The sequence below is a fragment of the Coccinella septempunctata genome, chromosome X, assembly GCF_907165205.1.
Source record: "Coccinella septempunctata chromosome X, icCocSept1.1, whole genome shotgun sequence".
Taxonomy (NCBI): Eukaryota; Metazoa; Arthropoda; class Insecta; order Coleoptera; family Coccinellidae; genus Coccinella; species Coccinella septempunctata.
The window spans coordinates 18,608,945-18,623,278 of NC_058198.1; the positions used below are offsets into that span (position 1 = coordinate 18,608,945).

The window sequence follows — 14,334 nt, forward strand, 5'->3', positions numbered from 1 at the left end:
GGTCAAAAATCAAAGGTATTATGCGTTTTTGAGATAGTAAAATTCTATCAAAATCAATTGAGTTACCCCAAACAAGTATGCAATAGGACATATGACTATAGACTAAGCTATAATATACACTAATTACTGATTGTTGAGGAAGAGTATCTTTTATACGGCTGATAGCATAGTAAGCAGTGCTCATCTTTTTACAAATTTGATCTACATGATGACACCACCTCAACCTGTCATCCACGAACACTCCCAAGAATTTAACAATTTTCTTTGATTTCAAGGTCTCATTCCCATGGTATAAGTCAAATGAGCATACAGTAGAGTTACGTAATGTGAAGAGAAGACTCTCAGTCTTATCGATGTTTATGATTAAGGCATTCATTCTGCACCAGTTCTCAAACTGTCCTATAAGAGATTCACATACACTCTTGAGTTCATCAATCGTCTGTGCGGACACAGCAATAGACAAATCGTCAACAAAAATGACTAAACGAACTAGAGTCAGGACCAGATGTTTGGGTAGGTCATTGACAAAAAGAAGGAAGAGTAGCGGCCCTAATATTGAGCCCTGAGGAACACCTAGCTCATTTATGCGACTAGACGACCAACAGCCACCTACCTTCACTGACCTAACACGATTCGTTATGAAACTGGATAACCAGTCGAGGAAGACTCCCCGGAAACCGAGGTGATAAAGTTTATTCAATATGAACTTGAATGTAATGCAGTCAAAGGCACGGGAGAGGTCGAAAAAAAGACCTGCCACATAAAGACCCCTATCCAAGGACTCATAGACATATTCAAAGAAGTCAATCGCAGCGCTCTGAGTAGATCTCTGTGTTCTGAAGCCATGTTGACAACTAGTTAATAGGTTGAATTTATTAAGAAAATTGGTCATGCGATTTAGGACTATTCTTTCAATAACTTTGGAGAGAACACTAAGAATAGAGATAGGTCTATAATTTGAGACATCCTCCACATCATTTCTCTTATGCACTGGAATAATTGTCGCAAACTTCAGCTTCTCAGGGAAGATACCAGTAGAAATTGAGAGATTTATTATGTGAGAAAAAGGTTCAGCAATGAACTCAGATATTGAGTTTAAGATCTTGACAGAGATGTAGTCGGCACCGACACTTTTTTTATTTTTCAATGACTTAGTTGTGTCAATTACTTCTTTTTTATCAACTGGATGAAAGAAAAACGAATCATCATGCAGGGATAGAGTTGTACACATGAGAGACAAGAAACGGCCGTATTTAGCCTCAAGGCACTTTTGTGCTATGGATGAGAAATAATCAGCAAATGTCTCAGCCACAAGAACACCATCAGACACCAGTACGCCATCGACGTTCAAATTAACATGATCCCGAGCGCTGAGCTTCCTGCCGGTCTCCTGATTGACAATGTTCCAGACTGCTCTGCTCTGGTTGTCGGATGAGCATATGAGTTTTGTATGATATGCAAGTTTAGAATTTTGAATTAGCATATTATATTGTTTTTTCGCGTTCTTGTACATATCAAACGTTTGTTGGGTTTTGACATTCATATGGAGCCAATATAAATTCTTCAAGCTCTCACTAGCCATTTTTACCTCCAAAGTTACCCATCCTAATTTTGAAGAGCTTGAAATGGTGCGGTATCTTAACGGACAAGCTGTGTCTAAACAGTACTTAATAATATCGATGAAACAATTATAAGTCAAATTTACATCACTATATTGTAACGATACGATCGTTACAATTTTTTCTTTTTGAAATTCAAATTTATTCATTACATATTTGTTGTACCGCCACTGCATTTGTACGTGTATCGAAGAATTCAGATTTGCAGATGGGCGCATGTTTTCAATCTGATAAGATATTAATCGGTTATTCGAAGATTTTATTCTTTTTTTTCTGCTTTGTCTGGTGAATGAAATAAGTCATCAGAGTTGAGTTCTTGATATAGATATTTTTTGGTATTAAATTTTGAGATTTAGTTAGTATTTCATAGTTTCTATTGGTTTAGTGAAACTCAATTAAAAATTGAGTTTTTGGGTGAAGCCCAGATTTTCGATTTATATTTCGAAGTTGAACTTCGTTGACCAACATCCAACTTCGAAGAATCAATCACACCTGAAAACTGTGGTGATCAGAACCTGGAAATCCTTATATGGTGCTGTGTACAGTATCGTACCAAATCAGATGGTTCTTCCTGCATAGGAGCACTTCACCTGGATTTTAATTGCTAATGGAAGTATTCTGTTATATATTTTGTTATTTCATTCGATATCCAATTTATATAATTTCGTATGCTCTATTTCATTTTGCATTTGAGACATTGCGCTTCGAAGCTATTCATAATAATTTTCATTGTTTAAATCCAATTGTAAGCAGCTATTTTTCAATATTTCACTCTTAACTTTTTATTCTAATTTGAGCAATTTAGTCTATCTTATTAATAAATCTCTGAAAGTGGATAAATTTGTTTTTGTGTGGGAACCAAAGCCTTCGAAATTGCTTTCTATTTTGAAAATAGGTTCCGGGCTAACTACAACCTATTAACCCCGACCACCTCTCCGACTGAAGCTAGTAACTAACAGATCTCTGAAGAGAGGAAAAACACTTAATTGGTTACACAATTTTTGGCGCCCAACGTGGGGCGAATTTTTCGTATTTTGCATCCTTTGTTAAAATTTCTGCAATTTTGAAGGCTCCTCACACAATCACATATCCATAGGTATCTTTTTCACATTGCAAAAGATAGCACGACAAGCTATTATCTCAGCTGGTATTTGTCCCCACAGCATTCTTCACTTTAGTCTTCATTATGGTTAAATTAAATCCAAATCATTTGAGAAGTTTCGAACTAACCTATGAAATATCAATAAGAGGTATTGTTCCCCCCACTACTGTTCAGGAAAAACGGAAAGTTTTAAGAGGTCTTTTATCTCAGGAAAATTCCGACAGGAGTTTTGTTGAGATATCAGACACATATAAGTTTGATGAGAATGTTAAAGAAATTGGTGATACTTTAAATGACATTGAAGCTTTGCTGCAACATCTTAGTGATAAATCTTCTGATGATGATAAAAAGTTGGAGTCTAGAATAACTCACGCGACAGGGCGAATTTCGAGGTTGTTCGCACAATCAGAATCTGAAAACAATGTTAAACAAGAACTTTTGAAAAGAGTATTAATTTTGGAAGCGGATCTTTCTGATAGGCATGTTAATAGAGTTCCAATTGTTCAATCGCCATCTCATTCATCACAAAATAACAATCCATTACAATCATCAACTCCAACTCATCATAGTGCAGCAGGTTTCTCGGTGCCTACTAAAAAGGTCCCAGTTTATAAATGGGGTATAAAGAAATTTTCTGGAAAAGAAGATTTATTATCTTTTTTAGAATTGATTGACTCGTTAAAATCTTCAAGGGGTTGTGATAATGCCGATCTTTTTGATTCAGCTGCCGATCTTTTTGAAGGTGATGCTTGGACGTGGTGGCATAATAACTTTCTGAAGAATAGATTTAGTGATTGGTCTGATCTAGTTTCTAAACTAAAATCGACTTTTCTTCATAGTAGTCATGATGAAATTAAGTTAGCCGAGATCAAGTCAAGAAAGCAATCAATTAGAGAATCAGTAACTATGTTCATCACAGATATGGAATGTCAATTCAATAGATTAAATTCTCCACCTTCTGAAAAGGAGATTGTTGGAATCATAAAAAATAATTTATTACCCGATTATGTGAAAGCTTTAGTTTTTCAGGATGTTGAGACTATTACGGATTTAACTTCCCTTTGTAAAAAAGTTGAAGATGTTCTGTCACTCAATCTTCCTTCAGGTCCTAGAAGGGGGGTGTAAGGGGAAAGGATGCGTTTTATAGCCTCTCCTCTCAAATGCCAACCTCACCTACTCGCGGTGCACCCTGTTCTTACGAACGAGGCTCTGGCGACCGAACATGAGCGGTATAACTCTGTTTCCCACAATTACGTAGCCTAAACATTTGCTTGAGCAGGAAATGGCTCTCTGCGTTGCTCAAGTTACGTCTCAGACCTTGTCGTCTCAGGATACCTGTGCCACAAGATAATCTAGTCGTAGCCGCAACCAAAGTTGCACTGACAGCGTTACCAGTGCAGCTTTTGAACACCTTCTAACGCAGCTCCTACAAAAAGATGGATCAGTCGAACAGGACAAAATTCGTATCCGGAGGTAAAATACCCTCCCATTCGGATCTCCGGGGGAGGGTGCCTGAACGAGTGAATCATCGAACAAACACCAATGAAAAGCACATAGCTTTTGCAGCATGGAACGTCAGAACCTTGCTAGACAACCCCAAGGCCGACCGACCAGAGAGGCGTACTGCCCTAATCGATAAGGAACTGCAACGAACATCCATTGCAATAGTTGCTTTAAGCGAAACACGCTTTTCGGACGAAGGTAGCTTGGTAGAACAAGCGTATACTTTTTTCTGGAAAGGCTTGCCGGAAGGCGAAATCAGACAACATGGCGTAGGCTTTGCCATTAGAAACGACCTGGCCGCCAAACTTACCGAAAATCCAGTTGGTATCTCAGAACGTCTAATGACCCTACGTTTTCCTGCAGCGAATAACACGTTTGTGAACATCATTGCAGTATACGCACCCACTTTGAACTCCTCTGACAACTTAAAGGACACTTTTTACGAAACACTCGTTGCTACATTGGGTAAAATCCCAAAACGGGAACGAATTATTCTCCTTGGAGACTTCAACGCTAGAGTGGGCAGAGGTCAAGACTCAGAACTATGGCCGGGAATAATAGGGAAACACGGCACAGACAGCATCAATTCGAATGGAGAACGTCTGCTGGCTCTTTGTGCAGAACACAATCTGTGTATAACGAACACCTATTTTATTACGAGAGCCAATTCAAGGGGGACCTGGCGCCACCCGCGCTCAGGGCATTGGCATACCCTCGACTATGTGATCGTGAGAAGGAAAGATCTGAAAGAGGTGTTGGTCACTAAACCCAGAGCAGATCTGGAGTGCTGGACTGATCATAGGCTGGTAATCTCGAGAATGAAAATCTCAATGCGCCCAAAATACCAACGCAAGCCGAAGTATCTAAGAGAGCGCCTTCAAATATCCAAACTACAAAACCCTTCTACAAAGGACAGATTCACAGCTGCCGTCAAAGATAACCTAACACCACCGGATTATAACGACGACATTGAGACTCATTGGCTCCGTTTCAAGTCATCCCTTACAAATACAGCGAAAGAAATACTGGGCACAGAACGCTCCCGAAAATCCCCAGACTGGTTTGCCGACAGCGAAACTCATATCGCACCCCTTTTGGACGCAAAACACAAAGCGATGAAAACCGCAATTAACAAGCCTGGCGATGTTGCAGCCCAAATAGGTTTCATAAACATAAAACGCGAGGTCCGTCAAGAAATAAGAAAAATCAAGGACAGCTGGTGGAAAGAAAAAGCTAGGGAAATACAAGCTTACGCCGATAACCATGACTACAGGCGTTTTTTCGAAGCTATTAAAACTGTTTACGGTCCAAGCAGAAAAGCTAGCTTTCCTATAAGAGATGCTCATGGAGCTATTCTAACTGATGATAGAAAAATTCTCGAAAGATGGAAGGAGCATTACTCACAGGTCTTGAATCAAAATAACGACTCGGATTTATCCATTTTAGACCTGCTTCCCGCGTATAGTCCGATGACATCGCTTGATGACGAAATTTCAATGTCGGAAATCATAAGCGCGATTAAAAATATGAAAAATGATAAGTCACCTGGTCTAGACGGCATTCCGGCTGAGATATTCAAAGCCATGGATGAGGACATTGTCAATAGTCTCCTAATACTATTCCGCAAGATCTGGGAACAGGGAGATGTGCCACAAGACTTCAGAGACGCTTTAGTTATCAACCTCTATAAGAACAAAGGCGATACGTCGAATTGCAACAATTACAGGGGCATATCGTTGCTTAATGTGGCCAGTAAAATTCTCTCGAAGATTATGGCTAATCGTCTGGTTCCACTCTTAGAGAAGCTTTTACCTGAATCCCAGTGCGGCTTTCGACCAAATCGAGGTACGGTGGACCTAATTTTTACACTGCGACAGCTACAAGAAAAGGCTCGTGAACAACAATCAAGGATTTATACAGCCTTCATCGATTTAAGCAAGGCATTCGACTCGGTGAATCGGAGAGCACTCTGGAAAATCATGGCACGTCTAGGAGTACCCGAAAAATTCCTGGCAGTGTGTAAAAGCCTTCATACCAACAACACCGCTAGAATACAGCATAATGGCTCTACAACCGACCATTTCTCAACCAACTCTGGAATAAAACAAGGCTGCGTATTAGCGCCTTTACTGTTCAATATTTTCGCCATAGCTGTATCGATAATTGCTGACATGAGCATGCCCGTAAGAGGTGTTGGGATAAGATTCAGATTTGATGGAGGCCTGTTTAACCTGAAGCGCCTCAGAGCAAAAACCCGTACTAAGTTTATCACGGAACTTCAATATGCAGACGACTGTTCACTCATCGCTAGCAGCTCAGAGGATCTACAGATAATGATGGACACCTATAAACATATATACGAAGCTTTAGGCCTTAGACTCAATATTGACAAGACCAAAATCCTGGTAAGTCCGCCAGAAAGCCTTCAAACAGATATCAGCCTGGACAATGAAACTCTAGAACAGGTCGAGCAGTTCAAATACTTGGGAAGCTTCATAAATACTAGGGCTAACCTTGACACGGAAATACACAACCGTATCAATTCGGCATCACGGGCATTCTGGAAGCTGAAGGACAGAGTGTTCCAGAATCACGACCTCAATCTGAAGACCAAGACAGCTGTTTACAGAGCAGTGGTCCTCCCAACGCTTCTTTACGGAAGCGAAAGCTGGACTCCCTACAGGCGACATATTAAACAGCTTGAACAGACGCAGCAACGTCATCTAAGACAGATAATGCACATCAGATGGTTCCACAAAGTTTCGAATGCAGAAGTCTTGCAGCGCGCGAGTTGTACAACAATTGAGACTCAAGTAACGAGGGCCCGACTCAGATGGAGCGGCCACATTCTGAGGATGCAAGACACAAGACTCCCCAAAATAGCTCTATACGGCGAACTCACTGAGGGAGCCCGGAAACCAGGAGGCCAGTATAAGCGGTTTAAGGATACACTACATCAATCCCTAAAATCAGTTAATGCTAATCATAACTGGGAACAACTAGCGTTAGACAGGTCACAGTGGAGGTCTTTGGTCCACAGTTATAATGGAGAATCGAGAAGGATACAGCGGCGGCCAGATCTGGTTGGAGACTATCCATGCCCTGAGTGTGGAAGGATCTGCAGGTCACGGTTGGGTCTCTTTAGTCACAGGAGGGCACACAATCGCAACTAGCACTAAGAAGTTACAAGTCTGTTCCAATTTTTTTTTTTTTTTTCTTCTTCTTTTTGTAGATTTATTTCCGGTAACGGGATACAGCAATGAATGAATGAATGAACGTTTGAGATCGGATCCAGTGTTATTCCGTCCGTCTTGCCCCTGTAAATCTCACCGATTTCGAGTCACTGTAAAAATTTTGTGATAGTGCCATTTGTGTTTCCCTTTTACGAATCGACAAATAAAAGTTGTATACGTTGATTCTGCCTATCATTGTGCGTCGCTAACACCCTAGACACCAGGGAACCTTGTCTCCGGCTAGTAGCTGCCAGGGTAGGTTTGCTATTCTCCCTTAAAGAATAGCTGGCGCTTGAGTACACCGAGGAAAACCCCGTTACAAAAATGGCGCAACGAGCAGGGACCGTTCAGAATCTACCAGGAAACAACTGAGGTGAGAGACATTAACCGGACAGTGAGTGAATTCCCGAAACAGTGAGTAAAACCTCAGAACAGTGAGTAATAATAATAATAATAATAATAATTTATTGATCCTGTTCGACATTCAATGTATAGGACAAGTCAGCTTTACATCAAGTTTGTAAACTACACAATAATGGAATCACATAAATACTCATTGATACTGTAATAAGCCTTTTTTATCAACAAATTCCTCACCGTCGTTCTGAACCCTCGTCCACCCATTGCCCGTACCTTGAATGGCAAATGATTGTGAAGTTTAATTCCACTATATAAGATAGATGATTGGAATTTTGTGGTTCTGTGCAATGGAATAGAAATGGTCTCAGTATTTCTGGTGGAATAGCTATGAAAACTTGAAAGTTTGTCGAATCTGCTTTGATTACTTTTGACGTACATTAGGGCATTGAAGATATATATACAAGGTGCAGTAAGTATATTCTGGGCAACAAACACAGGCCGGCAAGATGTACGAGGATGAAGGCCAAAAATCAAACGTATTATGCGTTTTTGAGATAGTAAAATTCTATCAAAATCAATTGAGTTACCCCAAACAAGTATGCAATAGGACATATGACTATAGACTAAGCTATAATATACACTAATTACTGATTGTTGAGGAAGAGTATCTTTTATACGGCTGATAGCATAGTAAGCAGTGCTCATCTTTTTACAAATTTGATCTACATGATGACACCACCTCAACCTGTCATCCACGAACACTCCCAAGAATTTAACAATTTTCTTTGATTTCAAGGTCTCATTCCCATGGTATAAGTCAAATGAGCATACAGTAGAGTTACGTAATGTGAAGAGAAGACTCTCAGTCTTATCGATGTTTATGATTAAGGCATTCATTCTGCACCAGTTCTCAAACTGTCCTATAAGAGATTCACATACACTCTTGAGTTCATCAATCGTCTGTGCGGACACAGCAATAGACAAATCGTCAACAAAAATGACTAAACGAACTAGAGTCAGGACCAGATGTTTGGGTAGGTCATTGACAAAAAGAAGGAAGAGTAGCGGCCCTAATATTGAGCCCTGAGGAACACCTAGCTCATTTATGCGACTAGACGACCAACAGCCACCTACCTTCACTGACCTAACACGATTCGTTATGAAACTGGATAACCAGTCGAGGAAGACTCCCCGGAAACCGAGGTGATAAAGTTTATTCAATATGAACTTGAATGTAATGCAGTCAAAGGCACGGGAGAGGTCGAAAAAAAGACCTGCCACATAAAGACCCCTATCCAAGGACTCATAGACATATTCAAAGAAGTCAATCGCAGCGCTCTGAGTAGATCTCTGTGTTCTGAAGCCATGTTGACAACTAGTTAATAGGTTGAATTTATTAAGAAAATTGGTCATGCGATTTAGGACTATTCTTTCAATAACTTTGGAGAGAACACTAAGAATAGAGATAGGTCTATAATTTGAGACATCCTCCACATCATTTCTCTTATGCACCGGAATAATTGTCGCAAACTTCAGCTTCTCAGGGAAGATACCAGTAGAAATTGAGAGATTTATTATGTGAGAAAAAGGTTCAGCAATGAACTCAGATATTGAGTTTAAGATCTTGACAGAGATGTAGTCGGCACCGACACTTTTTTTATTTTTCAATGACTTAGTTGTGTCAATTACTTCTTTTTTATCAACTGGATGAAAGAAAAACGAATCATCATGCAGGGATAGAGTTGTACACATGAGAGACAAGAAACGGCCGTATTTAGCCTCAAGGCACTTTTGTGCTATGGATGAGAAATAATCAGCAAATGTCTCAGCCACAAGAACACCATCAGACACCAGTACGCCATCGACGTTCAAATTAACATGATCCCGAGCGCTGAGCTTCCTGCCGGTCTCCTGATTGACAATGTTCCAGACTGCTCTGCTCTGGTTGTCGGATGAGCATATGAGTTTTGTATGATATGCAAGTTTAGAATTTTGAATTAGCATATTATATTGTTTTTTCGCGTTCTTGTACATATCAAACGTTTGTTGGGTTTTGACATTCATATGGAGCCAATATAAATTCTTCAAGCTCTCACTAGCCATTTTTACCTCCAAAGTTACCCATCCTAATTTTGAAGAGCTTGAAATGGTGCGGTATCTTAACGGACAAGCTGTGTCTAAACAGTACTTAATAATATCGATGAAACAATTATAAGTCAAATTTACATCACTATATTGTAACGATACGATCGTTACAATTTTTTCTTTTTGAAATTCAAATTTATTCATTACATATTTGTTGTACCGCCACTGCATTTGTACGTGTATCGAAGAATTCAGATTTGCAGATGGGCGCATGTTTTCAATCTGATAAGATATTAATCGGTTATTCGAAGATTTTATTCTTTTTTTTCTGCTTTGTCTGGTGAATGAAATAAGTCATCAGAGTTGAGTTCTTGATATAGATATTTTTTGGTATTAAATTTTGAGATTTAGTTAGTATTTCATAGTTTCTATTGGTTTAGTGAAACTCAATTAAAAATTGAGTTTTTGGGTGAAGCCCAGATTTTCGATTTATATTTCGAAGTTGAACTTCGTTGACCAACATCCAACTTCGAAGAATCAATCACACCTGAAAACTGTGGTGATCAGAACCTGGAAATCCTTATATGGTGCTGTGTACAGTATCGTACCAAATCAGATGGTTCTTCCTGCATAGGAGCACTTCACCTGGATTTTAATTGCTAATGGAAGTATTCTGTTATATATTTTGTTATTTCATTCGATATCCAATTTATATAATTTCGTATGCTCTATTTCATTTTGCATTTGAGACATTGCGCTTCGAAGCTATTCATAATAATTTTCATTGTTTAAATCCAATTGTAAGCAGCTATTTTTCAATATTTCACTCTTAACTTTTTATTCTAATTTGAGCAATTTAGTCTATCTTATTAATAAATCTCTGAAAGTGGATAAATTTGTTTTTGTGTGGGAACCAAAGCCTTCGAAATTGCTTTCTATTTTGAAAATAGGTTCCGGGCTAACTACAACCTATTAACCCCGACCACCTCTCCGACTGAAGCTAGTAACTAACAGATCTCTGAAGAGAGGAAAAACACTTAATTGGTTACACAATTTTTGGCGCCCAACGTGGGGCGAATTTTTCGTATTTTGCATCCTTTGTTAAAATTTCTGCAATTTTGAAGGCTCCTCACACAATCACATATCCATAGGTATCTTTTTCACATTGCAAAAGATAGCACGACAAGCTATTATCTCAGCTGGTATTTGTCCCCACAGCATTCTTCACTTTAGTCTTCATTATGGTTAAATTAAATCCAAATCATTTGAGAAGTTTCGAACTAACCTATGAAATATCAATAAGAGGTATTGTTCCCCCCACTACTGTTCAGGAAAAACGGAAAGTTTTAAGAGGTCTTTTATCTCAGGAAAATTCCTGAGATATCAGACACATATAAGTTTGATGAGAATGTTAAAGAAATTGGTGATACTTTAAATGACATTGAAGCTTTGCTGCAACATCTTAGTGATAAATCTTCTGATGATGATAAAAAGTTGGAGTCTAGAATAACTCACGCGACAGGGCGAATTTCGAGGTTGTTCGCACAATCAGAATCTGAAAACAATGTTAAACAAGAACTTTTGAAAAGAGTATTAATTTTGGAAGCGGATCTTTCTGATAGGCATGTTAATAGAGTTCCAATTGTTCAATCGCCATCTCATTCATCACAAAATAACAATCCATTACAATCATCAACTCCAACTCATCATAGTGCAGCAGGTTTCTCGGTGCCTACTAAAAAGGTCCCAGTTTATAAATGGGGTATAAAGAAATTTTCTGGAAAAGAAGATTTATTATCTTTTTTAGAATTGATTGACTCGTTAAAATCTTCAAGGGGTTGTGATAATGCCGATCTTTTTGATTCAGCTGCCGATCTTTTTGAAGGTGATGCTTGGACGTGGTGGCATAATAACTTTCTGAAGAATAGATTTAGTGATTGGTCTGATCTAGTTTCTAAAGTAAAATCGACTTTTCTTCATAGTAGTCATGATGAAATTAAGTTAGCCGAGATCAAGTCAAGAAAGCAATCAATTAGAGAATCAGTAACTATGTTCATCACAGATATGGAATGTCAATTCAATAGATTAAATTCTCCACCTTCTGAAAAGGAGATTGTTGGAATCATAAAAAATAATTTATTACCCGATTATGTGAAAGCTTTAGTTTTTCAGGATGTTGAGACTATTACGGATTTAACTTCCCTTTGTAAAAAAGTTGAAGATGTTCTGTCACTCAATCTTCCTTCAGGTCCTAGAAGGACTATTGTCTCCGCAATTTCTTCTAATGTAAAATGCTGGAATTGTAATATGTCAGGGCATGTTTTTTCGGATTGTCAAAAAGAAATGAGGAAGTTTTGCTTTTTATGCGGAAAAGTTGATTTTACCAAACGTAACTGCCCTAACTGTTCAAAAAACGCGAGCAGGTACTGCAATCAGGCAGACGTTGCAGGACCTTCGGGAGAAAAAGCAAAGCCTGCCAACAAAGTTCAGAACGGGACCAAGTAATTCATATAGATTCCGAGTCTGAAAGGAGAGGGTGGCGTGAATGGCTCATCACAGTTGAAAATTTTTATGGTAACAAAGTTATACCAACAAAACCACCTCTTTCGGACTTGAAGTCTTCAAAATGTCATCCTGTTGAGATGAGTCCAGTTTTGGCTAATAAATTTGGTGATAATCGTCCTTACATATCGGTTAAAGTATTCAATGATTCGGTAACAGCTTTGTTGGACAGTGGGAGCAACGTTTCAATCCTGGGTAATTCGGCTCTCTTTTTGTTGAAGAAATATAATTTGTCCTTGAATTATGATGTATCTGTTCAGGTCTCGACAGCAGATGGACAAGAGCAGAACACACTAGGTTTTATTCATGTTCCTATTTGTTTAGAGGGTACATCGAAAACGATAAAACTTTTGGTTGTTCCTTCTATTACGCACAAATTAATTTTGGGGATGGACTTTATCCGATGTTTTGAACTGTCCATAGATTTTAGGGATAATTCATTCAATTCAGAAATGTTGAATATTTCTGCGATTCGTGCTATACATGGCACTGAATCTCTGACTAAAGAGCAAAAAGCTCAACTCGATAGTGTTGTCAATTTGTTCGAGAATATCAGCCCTAAAGATAAAATTGGTAAAACTCATTTATACACCCATCACATAGACACCCAGGGTTCGAAACCAATAAAACAGAGGCAATATCCTTTGTCTCCAGCTATGTTGAAGATTTTGAATAATGAGGTAGACGAGATGTTGAAATTGGACATAATCAGACCGGTAACTGAATGTTCTCCGTGGTTAAGTCCTTTGTGGTTAGTCAAAAAGAAGGACGGTTCATATAGGGTGTGCTTCGACGGTCGTAAGTTAAATTCTATCACGTTGCCGGATAGTTATCCTATGCCCTTAATAGATTCTATTATCAGCAAAGTTCGAGATGCACAATATCTTTCCTCGTTAGATTTGAAACAAGCCTTCTTCCAAATTCCTTTAGACGAAGAATCTCAATTGAAAACAACTTTTGCTATTCCTGGTAGAGGTCTCTTCTGCTTTAAAGTTGTATGTTTCGGTTTGAATAATAGCGCCCAAGCTATGTGTAGGTTAATGGATAGAGTTATAGGTCCTTCATTGGAACCTTATGTATTTTATTATATTGATGATATTATTGTAGTAACCCCAGATTTCGAAACTCATATTCGTGTGTTGAAAGAACTGTACTCAAAGCTTAGTAACGCTAACTTGACTGTTAATTTCGATAAATGTAAATTTTGTCGGTCTTCATTGAATTTCCTTGGTTTTGTTGTGGATAAGGATGGGCTGAGAACAGACCCCGATAAAGTTCAAGCAGTATTAGAATATCCCACTCCTACAAATACTACTCAAGTCAGACGATTAATTGGTTTAATTGGGTATTACAGGAGATTTTTGGAGAATAGCTCAACAATCTGCGCTCCTATCACCGATCTTCTCAAAGGAAGAAAGAAGGGGCAACCTATTGTTTGGACAACGGAGGCCGATGAAGCATTCACAAACATTAAGAAAATGTTGACTACTGCTCCAATACTTGCCAGTCCTGACTTCTCAAAACGTTTCTTCGTTGCTGCTGATGCTAGTAATTATGGAGTAGGAGGAGTTTTATTCCAGGAAGAAAATGGCTTTGAGCATCCTATAGCTTACTGTAGTAAGTCCCTTAACAAATGCCAAAGAAATTATACCACTACAGAGAAGGAACTATTGGGTATAGTTTTCTCTATCGACAAATTCAGACCTTACATTGAAGGTACTGAATTTACTGTTATCACTGATCATTCATCCTTAAAGTGGTTGAATTCGATGAAGGATCCATCTCCACGTTTAGCCAGATGGATAACAAAGTTGTCACAACATAAGTTTGATATCGTCCATAGAAGCGGCTCTCTCAATAAGGTGGCAGA

General features: G+C 38.7%; 1 protein-coding gene across 1 annotated transcript; it reads left to right on the forward strand.

Moving 5' to 3' along the window:
- The first annotated feature begins 2,805 nt into the window (after nt 1–2,805).
- Nucleotides 2,806–12,407, forward strand: LOC123322293. The gene is made up of 2 exons (XM_044910236.1): nt 2,806–3,826; nt 12,151–12,407. The coding sequence occupies exons 1-2, from the start codon at nt 2,806–2,808 to the stop codon at nt 12,405–12,407; spliced, it is 1,278 nt and encodes a 425-aa protein (XP_044766171.1).
- The last annotated feature ends 1,927 nt before the right edge of the window (nt 12,408–14,334 follow it).

Bases quoted from the DNA above. Each gene is read 5' to 3' on its own strand.
- LOC123322293 (XM_044910236.1), top strand. From the start codon at position 2,806: ATGGTTAAATTAAATCCAAATCATTTGAGAAGTTTCGAACTAACCTAT. The intron at 3,827-12,150 runs GTCCTAGAAGGG...ATCTTCCTTCAG, and splicing joins GTCACTCAATCTTCCTTCAG to GTCCTAGAAGGACTATTGTC.